This window comes from Mustela lutreola, chromosome 2 (genome assembly GCF_030435805.1).
Source record: "Mustela lutreola isolate mMusLut2 chromosome 2, mMusLut2.pri, whole genome shotgun sequence".
Classification (NCBI taxonomy): domain Eukaryota; kingdom Metazoa; phylum Chordata; class Mammalia; order Carnivora; family Mustelidae; genus Mustela; species Mustela lutreola.
In genome coordinates this window covers 21,951,252-21,973,543 of record NC_081291.1, presented here as the reverse complement: position 1 = coordinate 21,973,543, position 22,292 = coordinate 21,951,252, and the positions used below count along the sequence as shown (strand labels likewise).

At 44.1% G+C, this 22,292-nt stretch overlaps 3 protein-coding genes and 3 non-coding genes across 9 annotated transcripts; 1 reads left to right on the top strand and 5 right to left on the bottom strand.

The window, feature by feature from the left end:
- Positions 1–1,645: 1,645 nt before the first annotated feature.
- SPCS1 (signal peptidase complex subunit 1) lies at positions 1,646–3,661 on the bottom strand. The gene is made up of 4 exons (XM_059161137.1): positions 3,226–3,661; positions 2,832–2,891; positions 2,661–2,747; positions 1,646–2,155 (listed from the first exon to the last, which is right to left on the bottom strand). Exons 1-4 carry the CDS (start codon positions 3,439–3,441, stop codon positions 2,030–2,032), a joined length of 489 nt encoding a protein of 162 aa, XP_059017120.1. The 5' UTR covers positions 3,442–3,661; the 3' UTR covers positions 1,646–2,029.
- A 138-nt stretch (positions 3,662–3,799) lies between these two features.
- Positions 3,800–14,737, top strand: GLT8D1 (glycosyltransferase 8 domain containing 1). Of its 4 annotated transcripts, none has more exons than XM_059161133.1 (11): positions 3,801–3,922; positions 5,583–5,722; positions 8,154–8,207; positions 8,288–8,386; positions 10,334–10,547; positions 12,079–12,196; positions 12,729–12,813; positions 13,161–13,273; positions 13,652–13,818; positions 13,932–14,044; positions 14,217–14,737. In XM_059161133.1, the coding sequence occupies exons 3-11, from the start codon at positions 8,192–8,194 to the stop codon at positions 14,405–14,407; spliced, it is 1,116 nt and encodes a 371-aa protein (XP_059017116.1). In that variant the 5' UTR covers positions 3,801–3,922; positions 5,583–5,722; positions 8,154–8,191; the 3' UTR covers positions 14,408–14,737. The 4 variants fall into 4 exon arrangements, with proteins under 4 accessions (XP_059017118.1, XP_059017116.1, XP_059017117.1 ...); XM_059161134.1 differs by having other exon boundaries at positions 3,815–3,922; positions 5,587–5,722; XM_059161135.1 differs by lacking the exon at positions 5,583–5,722 and having other exon boundaries at positions 3,800–3,922.
- Positions 11,203–22,272, bottom strand: GNL3 (G protein nucleolar 3). Its single transcript, XM_059161131.1, has 15 exons — positions 22,116–22,272; positions 20,862–20,920; positions 20,357–20,494; positions 20,129–20,242; positions 19,827–19,910; positions 18,725–18,857; positions 17,843–17,955; positions 17,476–17,599; positions 16,997–17,084; positions 16,298–16,472; positions 16,024–16,166; positions 15,805–15,941; positions 15,551–15,720; positions 15,156–15,222; positions 11,203–15,062 (listed from the first exon to the last, which is right to left on the bottom strand). Exons 1-15 carry the CDS (start codon positions 22,126–22,128, stop codon positions 14,980–14,982), a joined length of 1,641 nt encoding a protein of 546 aa, XP_059017114.1. The 5' UTR covers positions 22,129–22,272; the 3' UTR covers positions 11,203–14,979.
- On the bottom strand, positions 16,531–16,607 carry LOC131826272 (small nucleolar RNA SNORD69). The gene has a single exon (XR_009351521.1). It is a non-coding gene; the product is annotated as a small nucleolar RNA SNORD69 (small nucleolar RNA).
- Positions 17,715–17,796, bottom strand: LOC131826276 (small nucleolar RNA SNORD19B). The gene has a single exon (XR_009351525.1). It is a non-coding gene; the product is annotated as a small nucleolar RNA SNORD19B (small nucleolar RNA).
- On the bottom strand, positions 18,607–18,683 carry LOC131826269 (small nucleolar RNA SNORD19). The gene has a single exon (XR_009351518.1). It is a non-coding gene; the product is annotated as a small nucleolar RNA SNORD19 (small nucleolar RNA).
- Positions 22,273–22,292: the final 20 nt, after the last annotated feature.

Genomic DNA, 22,292 nt, shown 5'->3' with positions numbered 1-22,292 from the left:
CTAATGGCACCATATTGGATAGGGCAGCTCTGAATGATTCACTCGGTTAAGTATTTATTGAGCACCTACAAAGTGTCACAAACTCTTATTATAGGTACTACACAAACAGCAAAGAGCGTAATGAGATCCCTGTTCCCCTGAAGCTTACATTCTGGGTGGGGCCAAGGAAAAAATATATAATGTGGGGTATATTAGTGCATATAGAATAATGAGGCATACCACTTTTTTTTTTTCCATACCACTTTGATAGATCGGCAGATGCTTCCTTATAGTCACATTTGAATAGAGATCTGAATGAAAGGAAAGAACAAGTCGTGTATATCTGAGGGAACATGTTTCAAGTATAGAGAACAAGTGCAGAATTCTTCGTTTGATCACTGGTCCACTTGATATACCAAAATCTGAAAGGTAGTGTTCTACCAAGAGTGTAGTTTTGCCAAACTCTTATGTATGTAACGTTCTTTCTTTATAAGATTTCACATCATATTTAATACCTAATGGTTTCTTTTTAAGATTTTGTTTATTTGACAGAAAAATCATAAGTAGGCAGAGAGGCAGGCAGAGAGAGGAGGAAGCAGGCTCCCTGCGAGGCAGAGAACCCAACACGGAACTCGATCCCAGGACCCTGAGATCATGACCTGAGCCAAAGGCAGAAGCTTAACCCACTGAGCCACCCTGGTGCCCCAATACCTAATGATTCTTAACAGTGACATCTTCACAGCTATGAAGTGTTCTTTTTCCCCATTTAATGCCTTCTGATGTTAAGTTTCTGACTTTATCACTATTACCTCTCTTTTCTGCCTGCATCTGCCTAATATATCCTTGTTCCTCTTTTCAACCTTTGGGTGTCATCATTAAACTTAAACTTTACTTAAACATCATCATTAAACTTGATGTTTAACGTTTTTTGGCAGTCCCCCCACCTTTTTTTAAGATTTTATTTATTTATTTGACAGAGATCACAAGTAGGCAGAGAGGCAGGCAGAGAGAGAGGAAAGGAAGCAAGCTCCCTGCTGAGCAGAGCACCCGATGTGGGGCTCAATCCCAGGACCCTGGGATCATCACCTGAGCCAAATGCAGAGGCTTCAGCCCACTGAGCCACCCAGACACCCATGGAAGTTCCTTTTTAATCACATTTATTATTCTTAATAATATGTTCGGTCTTATTTCTGCTGTCTTAACTTTTCTTATCTTTTTTTTTAAACTTCCTGACTTTTGCCATATATTAAGGTCTTTGCTCTTGTTTTTTAAACTTACATTTTATTGTCTTCTCTACTCCTATGGAGAAATAGAATATTATCTATAAAAATCCTCTCACTCCCTTCCCACACACAAAACCTTTAAAAATGTTTTTCTCTTCAGCCCTCTGGAAAATTAAAAAAAGAATAGGTTTCTACTTTGGTCCACCTCAAGTAAAGCATGGATTGAATTTTTTCTGCTTAACAAAAGCCTTATTTTAGTGGTACCCAAATATTACCTTCCCACAAATTTACATTAAATTTTTTTCATAGGTGCTTACTGTCAAGAAAGACATCTTTTAGGAACTTTCAGCTACAGGAAATAGAAATGATGCTCCGAGAACCACAAACTTCTAACCTTGGCTTGTACTCATAGGTTTGCTTACAGAGCAATGAACAAAAGACTCTTTAGACACAGACTTGCACTGAGTTTTAATTGCAAACATTAAAACAATTTAACCACTCATAGTGAACTATAAAACTTTGACAGTTAAATTGTACTTTCATTTAAGAGGCATTTATTCATCATTTTGGTAGACCTGAAAGAAACTTTGCATACTTGTGTTTTCTGTTCTCATTTCAGAAGAATATTAAGAAGAGGAGGTCTGAAGTATTTATAAATCAAAAGCCAGCTGAGCTGGAAGTGAAATATAAGGAGAACAAAATCTACCGGCAGCTGTGCTAAAAGAGCAGCAGTGGGTTTTAGCTCATGTTTTGAGTATGAAAACTGAGCTCCTCTCAAGCAAAAGGAAAGCAGGTGCAAGAGTAAAGCTAAATCATGAAAAACCTAATTAGTTATTTTTAGCATGCCTCTTAATTTTCCTTTCCCCTGGTTTCTTGTCTTCTGAGCCTGAGTCTTGAACAGGTAACCACTTGAGGGGGTGCCGGCGGTAAATGGGCCATGGAGGAAGTGTCAACTGAGCCAGAACAGAGAAAATCCATCAATATTAAGCATTAAAAGTTTGAAAAAGCATTAGGTATAATGCCTGGTCCCCAAATACCTCCTATGCAAAGGTTAAAAACAGCAGCAGCAAAACGGACATTCCAATGAAAACAAGGTACCTCTGCCCAGGTAATTTTAAGAATTGGGTACAACCTTCACCATTTACACATAAGGCTCTAAGAGGTAAAAGATGAGGCGGGAGCATCCCGAAGACTATAGGGAATTCCTGCTAGCTCTGACTTTAAGATTACTAATTGGAGCAGCTACCAATAGAAATGAGCTGTGTCCTTTTATATGCAGCTTTATCTCACACTTTCTGGCATTCTACTTTTCCAGTGACAGCAAGGTGAAACACTGATGGCAAAAGCAGGTTTCGGAACGTTGGTGCCGGTTCCCACTGCTAGGTCCAACCAAACCGGGTAACCAAATTCAGAACGCTTCACACGCCACTAACATCCGAACACCCACAAACTTCTTACCAAACACGAAAAAGCAAATCCGGCCATAACTATATAGACAGTCCACCCGAACTGTTCAGCCACGTACCCGTAGATAAATCCAACTATCTGAAACAAACGAAGTGTATTAATTGCAATCAAGCTGGTTAGGGGAGAGGGAGGAAAAGGATACTATGCAAAACCAATACTTACTGCAGAAAAAATAATAATTCCCTGAAACATCTGTTCGGCTAGCTTCTGGCCCTTGTAATCCTAGGGGTGAAGAAGAGCAAAACGGGAATTGGTTCCACCACGGAAAGAGGCACGGTCCCTGGCCTGGCTCGCCAGCTTTGGCACCGGGCAACCCCAACGTCAGGGGCCTCCCCCAAAACTGGGCAAGGAATGAAATTCTGGGTTTCCTGGGGGCAACAGAAGCATCCTAGCAGCGTACGGACAGGGGGCTCCTCCCGGAGGTAGAGCGATGGGGACCCGGGAAGCACAATTCAGGAAAGAGACGGCAAGGCAGCCATCCGAGCCAGGAACCGCGCCGCACACGGTTGGTGCAGCGGCGGAGCTGCGTGCGGGGGTCTTGGGGCCGAGCCCTCACCATTTGTGTGGGCAGCGAGCTCAGATGCTCCAACATGACTGGCTGAGAAGGCTGGCAGCCGGGCGAGGGCAGCCAGGACTCGGGGACCGCACGCGCCGGTATCCGATACCGCGGGCAGCTCCAGGGGCCTACGGAGCCCAGCAGTGGGATGGCCGCGGCCCCGGAAGCGGATGTTTCCCACAGACCCGAACGGCCCGAGGCCCCGCCCCGCGCCATCGCCCCGCCACCGGCGCTTTCGGAGCCCGCGGTAGCCCGGCGACCTATCCTCGAGGGCTGAGGTGGTGACGGCCGAGAGGAGGCATCGCGCGCCCGGGAAAGGTTCGCCGTCAGTGCTGTCGGGTGCCCGGAGCCGCGGCCCCAGCCCAACAAACTGCCCTCCCCGGCACCACCTCCGCACAACGGCTGCCGGCGCGCCCCCTGTCTCCATGGCGACCGGCCTTTCCCGGCGAGGACCCCAGCGGCGGGGCTGCCCGGCGGCGCCTGTTCGGCGCCGATCTCCCGCGGTCGGAGCGGCGGGCCGGCTGCGGGTGGGCGGAGTGCGCGGCGGCCGCGGAGCCAGCGGGCGGGTGGGCTCAGTCGCGAGTGCGGGGAGGCCGGCGGCCGGGCGGTGAACTGGGCCCCCGGGCCTGCGGCGCGGGCGCTGAGCTGGCGGGGCGGGCCGCGGCGCGCACGGTGGCTCCTCCTCCTCCGGCTGCAGGTAAGGGCGGCTGCAGGGAGCGTCTGAAGAGAACGGCTTGGCTGCACCCTAATAGAGCGGGGTGGGGTGTCTCTGGGCCTGGGGGGAGCTTCCGGAGCGTCTCCCCGCCCCCGTCGTCCCTAAGCGTAAGGGGGCCCTAATGACTCCTAGAATTTAGAGGGGACTACTTCGGACCACATCCTCGAGAGAAAGGGTATCCCCTTGAAAAGGGGACCCGCCCTCGGCCTCCCCTGCAAGAGAATGGACACTCCCACCCGGAGAGTCTCTAAGTTGGCGGTGCGGCGTGCTCGCCGGCTGCATCGGGCCCTCCCAGTTAGAGACCCATCAAGGGTTCGCTCTGCCTCTCAGAACTGGTGTTTACCTCCCAAACTTGGGCTCTTCCTTGTCGCTTTGAGCGAGGTGGGGTGCCTAGGTTTCGGAGAGAAACCGCCCTGGGAAACCCCAGCCTCTGGTCTCTGCTGTATTGCGTGTCGGGAGTCCCAGACGGTGGGGTTCTCAGCACTCCCGGGACTGCCGCCCTCATCCACACATTCGGCACATTCACGGTACCTTTTTCTGGGCCACGCAGTGGGCCTAGGATACTAACGTGACCAACACCAGGCCCTAGCCTTCCTAGAGCCCAGAGCGTGTCAGGGGAGACAACGGCACCACCCCAGGAATAAGTGACAGCAGGATTTATTCTGGGATAGGGAGGCCTGGGGGGATGTGGGAGCTCAGGGCAAGTGCAGCCGATGTGGGGTTTGGGAGAGTCTCCTGTGAGTCCTGAAAGCCAAGTAGCAGCTAGCCAGATGAAGAGGTAGGAGAAATCCTTAGTGCCTTTCCAGATCTTTCAGCCTGACAGAGACTTAATAGACTTTTTATTGTATATAGAAATTTACCTATAACTCCCCCGCCTCTTAAAGTTTTATTTATTTAAGCATTGTCCACACCTAACATAGGTCTTGCACTCACAACCTGGAGATAGTCACTGGCTTCTGAAACTAAAGCCAGCCGGTCACGCTGTGTTATCCCTTTTTAAACGCACTTCACAGTGTGGCATTTGCTGTAAAGGCTTTATGGTGTTGGAGCTGTAAGATATGATGGGAAAAGGAAATTACCTGTCAGGTTCCATTTGAGAGAGCTCTTTTGTTGGAATCCATGCTGGTCCTTATATTGAAATGTATTTTCATGACTTATTAAAGGTGGTGTTCCCTTTCTGCACCGAGAACCACCATTGCTCCTAATTACAAGACTGTTCAACAAATACCACATGCCGAATACCAGTCATAGTTTTTCAATGGTGGGGCTACATCAGTCAACACTTTCAGTGCGGTTTCTGTTCTCATAGAGCTCACCTTCTAGTTGGGGCACACAGAAATAAAAAAGCAAATGAGATAATTTTGTAATGGAGGGGCTGTGGTGAACTTTACTGATGGCCTCTGAGGGGATGGATAAGGCGACAGAAAGATGGCCTTGGTCTTTGGTGACCTCAACGAGATCAGTTTAAATGGGACCCTAGGACAGAAGTCTGGCTGGAGAGGAGGAGAGGAGTGGATCGAGAGATGAAATTTTTCCAAGCTTTTAGAGTGAAGGGAGCAGAGAAATGGGTCTGTGGATCAACTGGGGAATGGTGTCTTTTGTTTTTTGTTTGTTTGTTTTTTGTTTTTTAATTAACTGGAAGATAGAAGAGCCTGATACGCTGATGGGTCTGATCCAGCAGAGAGGGAGGGTTTGCTGAAGCTGCACCAAGGAAACAGTTAGAGGTTAAGTTACAGAGCATCCATGGCATGGTCTTGCATAAGGCTACATATTAACAAGAGGGTAAGTGGAAACGTATGCACAGCTGCCGAGAATGTGGGGACTAATGCAGGGACTAGCCAATTTAAAAAATGGTGTTCTTTCTCCTTAAGGTTTCTTCACCCGTATTTCTGGATATGCCTGTCCTGGCTGTATGCATGTGTGCACGTTTTGTGAGTGATTTGGGAATGTGGAGGTTTTATTTATAATTTCTAAACAAACAAAAAAGAATTTCCGTAGGGAAAAATTGAATATGGCTGATCACGTTCACAGCTGTGTCCTCTTAGAAAAGTACAGCCACTGTTACACATGCCAGGGTCCGTGTGTGTTTTGAGAAATCTTTCTAACCGCATCAGTGAATTTCACTACAAAGAATTGCACCAGGAAAGGAAGTGTGGATCAGAATCATAATAATTGGCAGTGCTCAAAATAATTGACATTTTGCATATAGATAACTGTAGAAGAGTTTTCAAGGCAAGTGGTTTCTGCCCTGCTGATCTCCCTAAGTACATCAAGTACCTGCTAGGATTGTGGGTTTTTTGTGTCTAGCTAACTGGAATAGCACAGATACATACATCTCTCAGTCCACATACTATCTGTTAAGTAACAGTTACTTGACATTGTTGAGCTAAAACACTGTCTCTTGTACCATTAAATAAATGACATTTATTCAAGTGAGGTAGTTTTTTCCAGTCTTGGTAGAAAGCAGCAGATGCTACAGTTTTGTCTAAGCAGCTCCTGGTCAGCCAGTTTCTGGAGGAAAGGCTCAGCTCACCGTGTGATAGAGGCGCACTGCTCAGGGTATATAATGATGTGTGTTCTTTAGAGAAGTTCATTGGTATAATGTACTTTATATATAGTGCTCTCGAGTGTGTGTGTATTTTTTTTAAATATTTTATTTATTTATTTGACAGAGATCACAGGTAGGCAGAGAGGTAGGCAAAGAGAGAGGAGGAAGCAGGTTCCCTACAGAGCAGAGAGCCCAATGGGGGGCTCGATCCCAGGACCCTGGGATCATGACCTGAGCCGAAGGCAGAGGCTTTAACCCACTGAGCCACCCAGGTGCCCCAAGTGTGTGTGTATTTTTGATTGTTCTTTGGGAGTCTGAATTATTTTCTCCCAAATTTGTAGTGTGATTTATAATCCCCAGTTTTTAAAACAATCCTTCAATATATTTCTCTTTTTTCCAAAGGCCTTGAGAAATCACGTGTCTGATAGGCACAAACTTCTACAGTGAAATTAATTCAGACTTACTTTGATTTTAGAAATATGCTATAATTCAAAGTGCTTTTTGAAGTTGATAGCCTTATGTAAATGTTAGGTACTCCCATGGGGGAGAATGAAGTAGCAAAGGATAAAGGTCTTAGGGGTAAGATCATAGTATCCTGGATGCATAAAATCTTTTAAGGAAACATTATCCAGAGATGATGTAGAAATCTGATCGTTTAATTTATTTGCACACATATTTCCATTTCCACTGAATTATGATTGTGATTATTTTACATTTTACCTTTTTTTTTTAAGATTTTATTTATTTATTTGACAGAGAGAGATCCCAAGTAGACAGAGAGGCAGGCAGAGAGAGAGTTAGAAGCAGGCGAGCAGAGAGCCCGATGCGGGGCTCAGTCCCAGGACCGCGGGATCATGACCTGAGGCGAAGGCAGAGGCTTAACCCACTGAGCCACCTGGGTGCCCCATTTTTGTTTATGTTGTTTGAGCTGTGGGGCTCAAACTCACAAACCCTAGATCAAGAGTCCCATGCTCTACTGACTGAGACAGCTAGGTGCCCCTATTATTATTTTAAGATTTTATTTATTTATTTGACAGAGCAGGGGGAGCAGCAGGCAGAGGAAGAGGGAGAAGCAGGCTTCCCACCAAGCAGGGTGCCCAATGCAGGGCTCCATCCCAGGGTCCCGGGATCATGACCTGTGCTGAAGGCAGATGCTTAATTGACTGAGCCACCCAGGTGCCTCTCTCTGTTATAGTTTTAAATGATTTGGGAAATGTTTTTCTCTTTAATTCCAATTAAAACTGGGTGGTATACAACTCAGAACAAGGACGTTTTGTACCTTCGAGGCTGACCTCAGGTTATTTGATTGTAGATAACTCAGTCCTTCTCTTATTTAACTAGGAATTTTGAGTAGAAATTCATTTGGAAAACATTTTCATGGTGGTTAGACACCCAAGTATTCCTCTTGATAGAATATATTTTGGTTTTCATCTGCTGACATCTAATGTACAAGGCTATCTGTTTCTCCCAAGTTATTTGCAAATATTTTATTATCATGACTACTATATAAATTCAGATCTCAATTTGGGTTCTTGGAAACTGTTAATTCAAAATGAGTTTCTGGCAGAAAATACTGTATGTTTCTACATGAATAAAAGTGTTGAGGCATTTTGATGGTAATTCTCATGTACCTGCTGACTTTGGGGGCTTGTTTTTGTCTTGTAGGGTTAAAAACTAACATTTATATAAGACAGAAGAGAAAGATGTCCTTCCGTAAAGGTATGCTCTTTGTACAAATTACGTTGTTTTTATAGCTGCTCAAAAGGTAGAGATTAACGCAGGCTTTTCCTGTGTTTCAGTAAACATCATCATCCTGGTCCTGGCTGTTGCTCTCTTCTTACTGGTTTTGCATCATAACTTCCTCGGCCTGAGCAGTTTGCTAAGGAATGAGGCTTCAGGTATGGGAGCCCTTACTAGTGCCTTGGCATCTGTTGAGGGCCCGGAGTTCCCTGTATCCCGGCATCCCAAGTTACATCACTAGGCTAAAGGGAAAGAAAGTTTTCTGGTCCTTACAGAAGCTGTTAGGCTCTGGGAAAGGGAGTGGAGGTACTCATCATGCTCCTGCAGCCTCGCCCCAACCCCTTCTACCAGTTGTGTGGAGGTTTGTTACAGGTTTGATAAGGGTAGATCCTTTTCACTACATCAGAGGCCTTAGGGGAGCCTCCGTGCACTGCTGTCTGCTCACACTGTGGCATGTCACAGGGGGCTTTACAGGTGGGGACAGGTGAGTGACGCTCCTCCTTGATGCCTGCCCTGTTTACTAGTGTCCTGTGGTCACTTTCCTTCATCTGTTACTTTCCTTTAACCTGTGGAAGAGTGTCACTGGGACTAAGCACAAAACCATCAAGCCTACCAACTGATTTAAAAGCCACTTTATTGTATAATTCTGTTGTCAGTTCTTTTAAATTAGTTGTTCACACTGCTCCTGCTTTGGTACTGAGGGATGTTTGAGGCTTCAGGATGTTTCTCAAAAATCACCTTGGGGTTGCCGCACACCGTAGTTGACCACAGCAAGAAAAGACTGATAGCTTTCCCTGACCTTCACTGAGTGCTCCCATAGCGTGTTTTGCAACATGGTATATTTACATATGTACATAAAGGAATGTATGTTCTGGTGGGAACATTTATAAAAATGAAAAAAGCAGTCAGGCTCCATGAGATTAATTTGTTCACTCCTTTATCTTACTTGCATATAGATGATGGCGGTACACAGGAGGTGCTCAGTAAATTTTCATTGAATACATGATTTCATTACCTAGAGAGAACTGTCCTTAAAAGTTTGGCATAGTACCTTCCTGGGTTTTTCTTCCTGTGTATATATTTTTTCTATTATGAGATTATGCACTCTATAAACTGTGCATGACAGGTTTTCCATGTGATTGTATCTGAAGCAAGTCACCATGGTGGTCGATACCTTTTTTTTTTTTTTTAAGATTTTATTTATTTATTTATTTGTCCGAGAGAGCGAGCGAGAGCACGTGCACAAGTAGGCAGAGAGGCAGGCAGAGAGAGAAGCAGGCTCCTTGCTGAGCAGAGAGCCAGATGTGGGACTCGATCCCAGGACTCTGGGATCATGACCTGAGCTGAAGGCAGTGGCTTAACCGACTGAACCAACTGCATCCCCAGATACTCCTCATATATAATTTTAATGCCATGTAGTTTGTCTCCACAGGAAGAAGTCTTGGTGTAGTGATTCAGACTTTTTCTGATGGCACCCCCACAAAAACGTGTTACACAAGAGCACACAAGTGTATCATGTGTACTTACTTATTGTCTGCTCTTTATGATGGCGGAGATTTGTCTGTTTTATTCATGGCTACAACGCCAGTGCCTAGGTACTGCCTTCCATATATTAGGTGTTCAGTGAATGTAAATGAATGTATATTACAAAAGGATAAAAAGAACCCTTACAAAACAGTACTTAGAGTTGCTGTGTGTGATGCAGTGTGATACGTTCCTAATTCTGTTCCAATTCAGGACTCTGAGATCATGACCTGAGGCGAAGGCAGAGGCTTTAACCCACTGAGCCACCCAGGCACCTCCCATTTAAGGTTCTTGATACAAATTGCTAAAATACATTCTAGGAAGATTCTGTTGTATTCCCACCAGTGTTGTATCAGAATTCAGTCCACCAATTTTTTTTTTTTTTTTTAATGCTTCTGCTTTTCCAAAAGCCTTGTTACACATAGGAAAAAGTTTCTGGGCCATATGCCTCACATTGCAGTGAGGGGAGAATGAGGTAAGTATAGTCCTCACCTTTCCTCTTTTCATATCTTGGGCTCTCTATTCAAAATCTCATGAGACTGTTTGTATCACAATACCTTCCTTGTGTGTGTTCTTTGCAGATTCAGGAATTGTGGGGTTTCAGCCCATAGACTTTGTCCCAAATGTTCCCCGACAAGCTGTAGACGGGAGACAAGAGGAGATTCCTGTGGTCATTGCTGCATCTGAAGATAGGCTCGGAGGGGCCATTGCAGCTATTAACAGCATTCAGCACAACACTCGCTCCAATGTGATGTTCTACCTTGTTACACTCAATGGCACAGCAGACCATCTCCGGTGAGCTCTGCTTGCCTGATGATTCTGCTTCTAGAGGATGCTCTAGGACAGGCCAGCTGCCAATCCAGGAATTTTTTTTCTCTATGTATATTCTTTTTCTATACAACTGGGATTATCCCACATCAGAACTACACATATGACATGTTTTTCCATGTGATTGCATCATAAACATTTCCCCATGGTAGGAGAAACAATACAAGGAATTTGTGCCAAGATGTAAATCAGCTGTGCCCTATACACATTGTCGACTCAGGCTGATACCATTTGGTAATGAATTTCTTGGTGAAAGATGCAATATGTTAATTTACATCCTGTTACAATTTCCTTATTTCATGGACATACCCTGAGTAAGTCTAGTAGAGATGGGACGGGGGAGCAATGGCAAGGCGGTGTGGTGCAGTGAGCGGGCGCGGAATCTGCATCCTGGCCCAGCGTGGTTGGGGGAACATTTATTTAGCCCCTTGGAGCCCATTTCCACATCTCTAAGTGTGGGGTGAAAATACCCAACTTAATGAGAAAATATATAAAAAACACAATCATTCAGTAAACGTTCCTTACTATAATTGCTGGAACTAATCATAGAATCCTAAGTTGATTAACAAAAACTCACCTAGGTCTTAAAAATGCTCTGAATTCAGATTTATGAAATTTAGTCAAAGAAACATCTTGTCTAACAGGTTAACAGTTGTCAACGGTTTTTTTTTTTTTTTTTTTTTTTAAGATTTTATTTGACAGAGAGCACAAGTAGGTAGAGTGGCAGGCAGAGAGAGAGGGAGGAGCAGACTCCCCACTGAGTGGGGAGCCGGATGCGGAGATCAATCCCAGGACCCTGGGATCATGACCTCAGCTGAAGGCAGCGGCTTAACAACTGAGCCACTCAGGTGCCCCAGTTGCCAAAGTTCTGAAACATTCCCGTCCTTGTGGCTTTCTACATGGTTCATGTTTAGTTGAGAAAATTGTGATGACTTTTTAACCCCCTATTTTAAAAACTCCCAAACCATCTAAAATGTAGAAACAAACACTACATTAGAATAGCTACAGAAAGAATGTACAGTACCTACAGTACCTTAGAAAATATAGACTTTTCTTAGAGACAATACCTTAGACTTGGAAGAATTAGTCATTACAGTGAATTAGAGTCTATCATAATGGGGTGATTCCCACTCTGTTGATAATTAGCTTTCACTGCCATCCTATTCTGACTTTTCTTCATGTATGTGAACCACCTTCATGTATGGGCCACATATGGTAATGGGATGTTCTCAACTCCACAGGGAGTTTAGTGATCGAAAGTGTCAGCCCAGCGGGAGCACCATCCGTCACCAGAGAATCTTGATTCAGGCAGGGACGTGGGTGGGCGTCCCCTCACTGCTGGTGAAGAAACCAAGGTTTGCATAGGTGAAGGGGCTGTAAGACGCCTATCTCATCATCAGGGTTCCTCTTACGTTGTGCCCTTGGAAGGCACAGAGAAGGCTGTAGTCTTGGGGACATGGTTATATAAAACTGAAATTTGGTGCTTTATTTTCATCAGGTCCTGGCTCGGCGGCAGTACCTTGAAAAGCATCAGGTACAAAATTGTGACTTTTGACACTAAACTTTTGGAAGGGAAAGTAAAGGAGGATCCTGACCAGGGGGAATCCGTAAAACCAGTGAGTTCTCTGCATCCTTGTTTGTACTTGGGAGTTTAGTTGACTCTAAAACAACATAGGTTTGAACTACAGGAGTCCACTTACATGCAGATTTTTTCAATATGGATTTTTTTGATACAGTACTGTAAATGTTTTCTCTGCTTTTAACATTTTTTCTAGCTTACATTATTGCAATGCAGTATATAATTCATGTAACATAAAATATGTTGACTGTTGTATTCTAGGTAAGATTTCTAGTCCATAGTAGGTTATCAAGTTTTGGGGTAGTGACCTTTTATGTGGATTTTTGACTGTCAGGGGGCTGTTATCCCTAAACCTTGCATTGTTCAAGGGTCAGCTGTATTAGAAAAGGACTGGAATGCCCGAGTAATTGGGCGCACTGCAAGTAGCTCCCTGGGGGACCCAGGTGGGGCAGTTCTTGAGCCCTTCCGCTATCTCCTGCACGGGCATGAGCAGCATTCTGGGAATTTCTAATAAACGCACAGCCACTGACTGATCTTATGCCAATGCTTCTTTCCTTTTTATTTCCCAGTTAACCTTTGCTAGGTTCTACTTGCCAATTCTGGTTCCCAGTGCAAAGAAGGCCATTTATATGGATGACGATGTAATTGTGCAAGGTACCAAAGACTGTCACCATTGGTGCTTTTCTTGTCCAGAGTGTGGGTGGTTGTGGTGGTTTTAGCATCCTCTAAGGTCATCCTAATTGGGAGGAGTGGGCACCTTTTTTTTTTTTCCCTCAAGATTGTATTTATTTATTTGACAGAGATCACAAGTAGGCAGAGAGGCAGTCAGAGACAGAGAAAGGGGGAAGCAGGCTCGATCCCAAGACCGAGATCATGACCTGAGCTGAAGGCATAGGTTCAACCCACTGAGCCACCCAGGCGCCCTGAGGAGTGGGCATTTGAGGCAACTTAAAGCGTAAATCTTAACAACAAAGTGTAAATCTTAAATCTGTCTATTTCAGGGGATATTCTTGCCCTTTATAATACACCACTGAAGCCAGGACATGCAGCTGCATTTTCAGAAGATTGCGACTCAGCCTCTACCAAAGTTGTCATCCGTGGAGCAGGGAACCAAGTGAGTTACTTATTGGGTATCTTGTTCAGACACTTCCATGCTCTATAACGCAGGGTAATAGGAGGAAAGCGGCAAAATCAGGGAGCTTTCTTTTTTGCGGTTTTACATTCCTCAGTTCATCCCAGAACTCAAGGTTGCTTTCTTATGGCTTGGTCAGTGAACATGACTACCTAATTCTCCTTGAATATCTGGCTTAGTATATTTATTCTAGGTTCCTATTCTAACTTGGAATCTGAGATGTCAACTTTATTTCCTTTACACGGAACCCTCTGCTGATAATCCAAGTAGTTAAATAAGCAGGTTTTTTTCTTTACTATTGGTTATATATCTATTCTGTTTGAAGCAGTAAACATACTATATATCCCATCTGTGTTTTAGTATAATTACATCGGCTATCTTGACTATAAAAAGGAAAGAATTCGTAAACTTTCCATGAAAGCCAGCACCTGCTCATTTAATCCTGGAGTTTTTGTTGCAAACCTGACAGAATGGAAAAAACAGAATATAACCAACCAGCTGGAAAAATGGATGAAACTCAATGTAGAGTAAGTATATAGCTGGCCACCCTGTGAAAACCCTTATTTCAACTCTGGGGACGTCTTAAGACTAATTTGTCGGGATTCTCCACTAACACCTTCCATTGGTTCTCTCTCCCAAGAGAGGGGCTGTACAGCAGAACGCTGGCTGGCAGCACCACCACACCTCCTCTGCTGATTGTATTTTATCAACAGCACTCTACCATCGACCCCATGTGGAACGTCCGCCACCTTGGTAAGTCGAAAAAATCCACCAAAAGGCCTAAGCTAGTAAGGAATTAATTGAAGGACTATTCTCAGGGACGGGATATATCTAGTTTCCTTTAAGTTTTCTCCAGTTTGATGTAGCATTCTTATTTCTAACTAATACTAGTACAATCATTTGGCTCTTTTTCTCTCAATGTAAGGTTCCAGTGCTGGAAAACGATATTCACCCCAGTTTGTAAAGGCTGCCAAGTTACTCCATTGGAATGGTCACTTTAAGCCATGGGGAAGAACTGCTTCCTATTCTGATGTCTGGGAAAAATGGTATATTCCAGACCCAACAGGCAAGTTCAGCCTGATCCGAAGACATATGGAGATCTCAAATACAAAATAAAATGTAATTTATGCTATAAGCATTTCTCAGGAAATCCTGGAATACAGTATGTGTGGGAAGTAACAGTTGTAAGGCTTCCAAGCCAATCTGCGGCAACCCATGTAAAAAAGAACATTTCAGCTGGGTAAAGAGGACAGACTACCCTGGCTAACAGACAATAAATGCCTCCCATCTGCCTTACCAAGTGTTTGCTTACTACCATGCTGAATGACCAGAGGTGACTGGACTGACAGGGATGGTACAGCTAATTCAACACTGCTGCTTGGTTTTAATTTTGTAACCTTAACCTGTGGTCTGAGCTGTTAATAAAGTGAAACCTACATTTTTCAATAGGTATCTTGATTTTTTGCTTCCAGATAATTAATTATGCTTCTATTCACTCACTGTATAAGAGGGGAATTCTCTTCTTATAGAACTTAAGACACTTTTTTAATTGCCATATTTTAAAAAATATACATATTTACAAAATTTACAGTTTACATCATACTGTACAACAAACTGGTCCATCACACACAATATAACAGCTTAGCAGTCTGTTCAAAATGCTAAGAAGCCACCTTATGAAAGGACTATTATACATAGTCTGTACTGAAGTCATAAGCATCATCTTCCTCTTCAGTCATTTTATCTGAGATGTAAGATAGTGCTGACTCATCTATATTGGAGAAAAGAAAAGAGATTTTTAAAAAATAGGCAATTTGATACCATGCTGCTTTGTTAGTAAATCCCTCCACCCAAGCTGCCCCACCTGCTTGAGACTCTTCAGGCAGTGCCTCCCAGTCCTCTTCTGCCCCACCCATGTCTGAGCTCTTTTCCTGTGGGACAAAGAGAAATAGTATGACATTAGTAACCCTTGTCTGCCATTAATCCAAGGAATGGCGTATCTGGAAAAAGACCCGGAAGGTACACATAATGGGATGCACAAAACTGAAACTAATGATTGCAAGACTTAAACACCTAAATCTTAAGGGTTTTTTTTGGTGGTTGTTTTTTTTTTTGGGGGGGGGGTAATCTGTTACATACTGTTGAATTTCTCCCTTCAGCCCCTTCCCATTTGTTAGACATTATAATGCTTCCCATTTGTTAGACATTATAATGCTAGAAAACTTCCTTCAGTTTAAGCAACTCAGGCAACATACTTACAGCAGCTTCTTCAACACTTTCCTGGTCACTGTAGTCCTCCCCCTCCTCCTGCTGCTGCTTCTCTTTCTGTTTTGGCAGTTCTTCGGGTATGTCCTTTTCCTCAATTACTCCATTTGTCAGACCCGAAGACTGGAAAAGGATGCTACTGGCTAAACGAGGACCCCTGATAGCTAGGGAAGAAACACAGTGCTCATGTAAATAGAGGAGACCTTTTTCTGGCCCGTCAGCCAGTGAAGACTAAACACAAAACTTACTACGTATGCTGTGTGCATTGTTCTTTTCCAGTTCTTCCAGATTAAGGCCCTGTATCATGTTGGTCGCAACGCCCTCATTAATATGTGGAGAAGGAGTCCAGGATGTAGGGGGATGGCAATAGTAAGCCAAGGAGGCACTGGTATTCAACACAAGATTTGTCAAAAATCAGTTACTTCATTCCATGTGATCCTCAAAATGCCAAAAGAAAGAAGTCTTACCCTGTCCACTCTGACCACATCAGTTTGGCAGCACCTTCTAAATTTGGGCTTCCACCTTTTCGGTGCAGTCCTCTTCTCTGAGCAAGGGATGTAAAAAATTCCAGAGGATTCTTAAAATCTGGAACAGTAAATTTCAGTACCACCTTTAAAAAAAGAAGAAAAACTGAAAATGTCATTCATCTGATAGAGTAAAAAAAATCTTGAAAATCCTCTACTTAAAATGCTTATGATGAAAAAGAGCGCAATGGAAGGCGGGGGGGGGGGGTTCTTCTACCTGTCGAGCATCGGCCTGGGACAATATGGCGCTAGCAGCCTCCACTGGTTTCACCACTTCAATACTTGCTGGACTTCGCAGAGCAAGTGCGCTGGCAGAATTCAGTGGAGACACGATGAAACTTGGACTGTCTAGGACGGTGATTTGTTTGTCCAGGCTGACAATCTGCATGCACCTGGAACAAGAGGGATGGTAACTCACGGGAGCACTGGTTTCCCTGGAGGATGAGAGACAACACGAAGCTCAGGGTTGGATTGAACAAACTCAGCACAGTCCGTCAGATCCGGTTCCTCATCATCGGCTTCATGTTTATCGGAAACGCTAACAGTGCTCCTCCCCTACTGAAGACAAACACACGGTACAGCTTACATGCTGACCTCACACGCTGTCTGCTCTGCCATGAAAATTTCCCCTCCACCTGGCTGACTTCAATTCAGAGTTGGGGTCAAGCATCCCTTCTTCTGAGGCAGTTTCCCCTTCTCTCAATCTACTTGCTTGTCTTTGAAACTAGATGGGAGCTATTCCACACTAATCAGTTCTTCCCTAAGTCTAGCACGGACTTATCCCTGCTCTTTTCACGGACACCTCTAAAGAAAGAAACAGAAAATGGTCTTCCTTGAGCTATCCAAAAAAAAAAAAAAAAAAAATTTTACTCATCTATAATGAAATATCACAATTCTGGAAAAACTCACTTTTTACCTTGTAAGCCCCATGGATACACCAACATTACATATCCGTTCTTGTTTTAAGCTATTGATGATGCTGCTTTTCCCCACGTTTGGGAAACCTACAAATGGGAAATCCATAGGATGAGAGATTATGTATTGGTAATTATAAATTTTCATTGCCTTATTTTGGGTTTGCCTGATGTTTGCAGCAAGATCAGAGTTGGATCTGAGTGTCTTCACTTAAACACTAAGACCAATCTTAGCATCTTCATTTCTTGCACAAGCAATCAGAGCAGGAAAAGATGATTAATTCAAACAAACCAGCTTTCAGAAGCCAAACTCCTACAGTGCATAGCACAGCACTGAAATAAGCAGCAATTAAAGTTTGTTTGTGTTCGGTGAAGTGGGTAAGAAGCTAATGTTTGAACAAGCCCTTTACTGAGCACCAACTCAATACACTGTTAACATGAGTAAAACCTTGGCAAGTAAGAGATAAGAAATGAAACTCACCAATTACTCCGACCTGAATGGCTTTGCCATAAGCTTCCTGAAAACCTCTGAGAAGCTTCCAAAGGCCATCTTTTCCAACACAGACTTCGCTTTGGAATGGAGCTCTCTTCCTTACCTTCAAATGCTAAAATTCCATGTAATTAATTTAACTACTTCTGATACCCCACCAAATAAAACCCAAGCAATCTGGCTCCAGAGCCCAGCTATTAAAATCACCACACTATTATCTTTCAGATTATCTCTGGATGAAATCAGAGTTGGATCTTATGAGTTCTCATTTTTTAATCAAGATTTTATATACTCATCATATTTCAGCCATCCAAAATCTGAAAGAACCATACTTCCCACCACGGACCGAAAAGAGTACCTTGACTATCTTGCCCTTGTCCTTCAGATTTGTTGAGGCTCTGAACACCACTGTTGGTAATTCCTTCTTCAAATAATTTAACCAGTTCTCCAAATTCTCCTTTGGTACCAAATCTAATAGGGATTAGGAATAAAACACACACCCCAGTTTGGTCACTCTGTTGACATGAATATGCACTATCTGATAAACTTTGGATTTTACTCTTGTCTCTTCAGTTTCTTCAGAAGGATTTAAGTGGAAAATGGAAAGAGGGTAAACTCCCTGCCATGCTGTCCTTACCTTAACCAAGTTCAGGATCTATACCTCAGTATTTCTTCGATTCCCTTCTGCATTACTCACCCTTCAGAATTAAGTCAACCTATAGATTATGACTCTACTAACTTAACTCTAGAATTATGTTTCCAGAATGTAAATTACCTGAGCGTTTCCAGGTATTTACCCGAGAGTGACCAACAGTACTATGGATGGCATTCTGGGTTTTTCTGGCCCTGATGCTCAAACCAGTACTTCCTAAGTGCACCTCATATCGTCATATACGGACATTATGCAGATGTGGGGAATATGGCAAACTACCATCACTTCCTAGGTCCAGTACATTGCGCAGTAAGCTAAGTAGAGAAACTGAGACTCTTAAATAAGACAAGATAGTAAGTACTGAATGGCCAAGAAAACAAAACCAAACCAGTAGAAACCTATTATTGCTTATAGAAAATACCTCCATCCCACTGCCCAGCACTGTCTTTAGCAACAAGACCATATGCACTGGCTTTATTGAGGTCAGAGTTGGATCTTATCAGTCTTCAGTGAAAGTAAGACTGGTCACATGTTTTCCTCATACCTCACTAGTGCACTGGTACATAAAAGGCATCCCCTTTTGCTCACCTGATTTATTTAATATAAGTACCAGCTTCTTCTGTCCACCCTGGATAATGGCCTCTTCTACCTGGGGACACCTGCAACCAAGAGGATCTCTGGCATCCAACACCTCCAGCACAACATCTGAGGCTTCAATCACCTGGAAAGGCAGAAACTATCAGAGGAGGATCCCTTGCTCTGGCAACACCCTCCGTATGAGTGTACGGGCATCTTCCACTTCGCAAGAGGGTAAGCTCAGAGCTGGGTCTTACATTTTCACTTTGACATGAAGAATGTTAGCATGTTCATCCTTTCTCACAGCAAAGTAAAATACAGGTTTGCTTGGCAGCCTCTGGTCTCCCATGAAAGTGGATTTGAAAAGTAAATACTGAATTATACTCTAATACTGAATTATGTAGTTTGACAGGCCCCACTGGCCTGCCAGGAGCTGCTGAGCAGCAATCATGGTCTAGTCATAGGGAAGTAACCTTGGGAAAATGGGTATTGGGAATAGGAGTTCTAACCCCTGACTTCCTTCACTTAGGTTTCAACAGAGTATTTTTTCCACACTGCTTGCTGGAACGTATTTTCCTCTATTTTAAAAACCACACTATCAACATGTTACTTTAACACAAAGTAACATTTTTGTAAAACATGCTTATAGGGAACTGTTCCTGTGCAAAAATTTTGAACCTTAAGAATGTTTCCTTTAGCTAAACAAAAAAGGCTCTAATCAGAATAAACCACAATCAATAAACAAACAAACAAACTAAAAAACAGGAGAACTCGGGTGTCTAAAGAGTGGCTTGGTCAGTTAAACATCTGCCTTTGGCTCAGGTCATGATCTCAGGGTCTTGGGATCAAGCCCCTCCCATGCACCCTACTACTAGGGCTCCCTCCTCAGCGGGGAACCTGCTTCTCCTTCTCCCTCCGTCCCTTGCTTGCCTGCCCATTCTCTCTCTCAATCTTTACAAAAACAAAACAAAACAGGGTAAGTCAACTTGCTGAAGGATTCATCTAGCTCAAGTGAACTCCACTTCCACATTTACAGGGCTGGTGTCAGAAAAAGAACGACTCTAGTCTTCTCAACCTCGCTACCATTTTTAGACATTAACCTAGACTAAAATACCTTTTTAAGTTCCTGACAATACAACTTCTTCGGATTTTGTTTGCCGGACTTGGGTTTGTCCTTAGCTTTGCCCTGCCCGAATTCCTGCAAGGTAAAGACAAGGGAAAAAGTACACAAAATAAGCACCTCAGGTACAACCTGATTCTCTATCTTCCATGGCTAATTAGGGGCACTGCAAGTGGTATTTCTATTAGTAAGAGTTGGAATTGTCTTACTGTTCAAGAGGCACAGCTGTCCCTGCCCTAGGTATGTGTTTTTACTTCTACGTCAGAACTCTCATTCACAAAGACACTTAATCATACCTCTTTCACAGGTTCCAAGTTAGATGGCTTAACACCAGGATTAGTTTCAAGTTTTCTTTTCTTTTCCTGTTCCTTCTGCCTGTCAAGTCTCTGCTGCTGTTTTAGTTCTTCAAGCTGTGTCCAAGCCGTAAGAGAAATGGGTGAGCCCAAGCAATCTGGTGTTATGTTATTTTGAAAAGCTACACATACCCACACACCACTTAGTCAAAGTTTGAATTAACATCTTACTCGTTGTTTCCTTAGCTCAGCTTCCCGAAGAAGAGCCTCTTTAAAGGGAGCACTGTTTGGAATTCCTGGGTCTTTTCTAGGCTTTTTGCGACCCCGTTTTTTAGCCTCCTTCCTCAATTTTCGATGGTGCTCTCGAACCTATTATAAAAATTCTTTTTATCAGTATCTGGCTAAACTTGGTTATACCTATAAGATAACCTAGAAAAGTAAAACTGTAACAACACGAAGAACATACGTACTTATGTATAAAGCAGCAAAAACATGTCATCAGGAGACTCTCTGCAGACATTAACATGTTGATCAGAGTTTACAGACTTAGCACCAAATTACTGCACTTTCCTACAGCTATACTCCTGATGTCTAAGATTGTGCCCACACACAGTCTATTTAACTGCAAATTCATAAGGTGAAATCCTATTAATCCAAACCTCCTAGTGGAGAAGAGGTGGGACAGAAATGAGTTTAGCATTATATTTAATGTAGCTCTTTAAAGCACAATGCTTACCTTTTTTTGGATTTTATACCGCTTATGGCAGGTCATGCGTTTACTTGCTTTCTTTAACTCTGCAAAGAAACCCATCACAAAACGATTAGACACAAGTGATCCATTTTCGTTTTTAGTGACTGGGCTTGGGGGGGTGTCGTCACATCACTTTTCCTATTTAGCAATTAATCAACTCTCAAACCTAATTTAAGAATCATATGTGGTGGATAGTAAATATAGGCCATTCTAAAACCTCCGACAACTTGACTCAGTATATCTGGCCCAGAGCCCAGCTTCCTTACTCCCCCTCTTCCCACAGAAGACTAAAATCACTCTCAGAAGCATGTGACCCCAAAGGGCAGGCACTTTTTTTTTTTTTTTTTAAGATTATTTATCTATTTGACAGACAGAAATCACAAGCAGGCAGAGGCAGGCAGAGAAAAAGGGGAAAGCAGGCTCCATGCCGTGCAGAGAGCCCAGTGTGGGGCTGGATCCCAGGACCCTGAGATCATGACCTGAGCTGAAGGCAGAGGCTTAACCCACTAGCCACCCGGGCACCCCTAGCACACACCATGAATCACAAGTTAGGGCGGAACAGTGGATTTCAGAATTGGCTCTCAGACCTGGCCAGTGCCAGACTGAACATGGCCCAAGAGAGGAAAATCCTGGGCCGCAACTGTCTCAGACACTGTTTAGGCAGGAGACCCAGACCTCATCTTCCCTTTTTTCTTCTTTAAGGGTTTTATTTATCTGGGCGCCTGGGTGGCTCAGTCGGTTAAGCGTCCGCCCTTGGCTCAGGTCATGACGCCAGGAAGCTGGGATGAGTCCCCCATCCGGCTCCTTGCTCACGGAGGAGCCTGCTTCTCCCTCTCCCAGCTTGTACTCTCTCTTTCTTCGTCAAAAACTCCCTGTTTATTTTATCTATTTGACAGAGAATAAGAGGAGGCGGAAGGTAAGAGGCAGAGGGAGAAGCAGACTCCGCGCTGAGCTGGGAGTCCACGCAAGGCTGGATCGCAGGACTCCGGATCATGACCCGAGCCAAAGGAAGACGCTTACCAGACTAAACAACCCAGGCGCCCCAGTGATCCTCACTTTTGTCTACCTTTCGCAAAACAGGCCGGCGGTCAGCGTGTGGCCTTCCGACCCTCGCTTCTACTGGCGACCAGCATGACGGCCTATCCGGAGGCTCCCCCATTCCCACAGAAGAACGCCCCGGTGGTTCCTTGACCCTCAGAGACAGAGGCCCCTCAACACCCGCTCCCCGATCCCACTCACTCGGTCGCTTCATTCTGCTAGCGACAAGGACAGTGCCGGCAGTGACTGTAGAGGCAGCAGCAGCAACCCACGTCCCACAGCCACGTGTAAATTGCGGCCAAGCTCGAGCGCCACGCACTGACGCTATTGCCGTAAAGAGCGCCGCCGCCCGCTCGCGTGCGCGCGCACGCAGTGTCG

Excerpts from the sequence above, each read along its gene's own strand:
- SPCS1 (XM_059161137.1), bottom strand. The coding sequence starts at position 3,441 with ATGGCGCGGGGCGGGGCCTCGGGCCGTTCGGGTCTGTGGGAAACATCC. Across the intron at positions 2,892-3,225 it reads GCTCGCTGCCCACACAAATG|GATTACAAGGGCCAGAAGCT; the intron begins GTGAGGGCTCGG and ends CTTCACCCCTAG. Across the intron at positions 2,748-2,831 it reads GAATTATTATTTTTTCTGCA|ATAGTTGGATTTATCTACGG; the intron begins GTAAGTATTGGT and ends CGTTTGTTTCAG.
- GLT8D1 (XM_059161135.1), top strand. Across the intron at positions 13,274-13,651 it reads TCCGTGGAGCAGGGAACCAA|TATAATTACATCGGCTATCT; the intron begins GTGAGTTACTTA and ends TCTGTGTTTTAG. Across the intron at positions 13,819-13,931 it reads TGGATGAAACTCAATGTAGA|AGAGGGGCTGTACAGCAGAA; the intron begins GTAAGTATATAG and ends CTCTCTCCCAAG.
- GNL3 (XM_059161131.1), bottom strand. Across the intron at positions 19,911-20,128 it reads ACTTGGAACCTGTGAAAGAG|GAATTCGGGCAGGGCAAAGC; the intron begins GTATGATTAAGT and ends TTTACCTTGCAG. Across the intron at positions 15,942-16,023 it reads ATGTGGTCAGAGTGGACAGG|TGCCTCCTTGGCTTACTATT; the intron begins GTAAGACTTCTT and ends GTTGAATACCAG.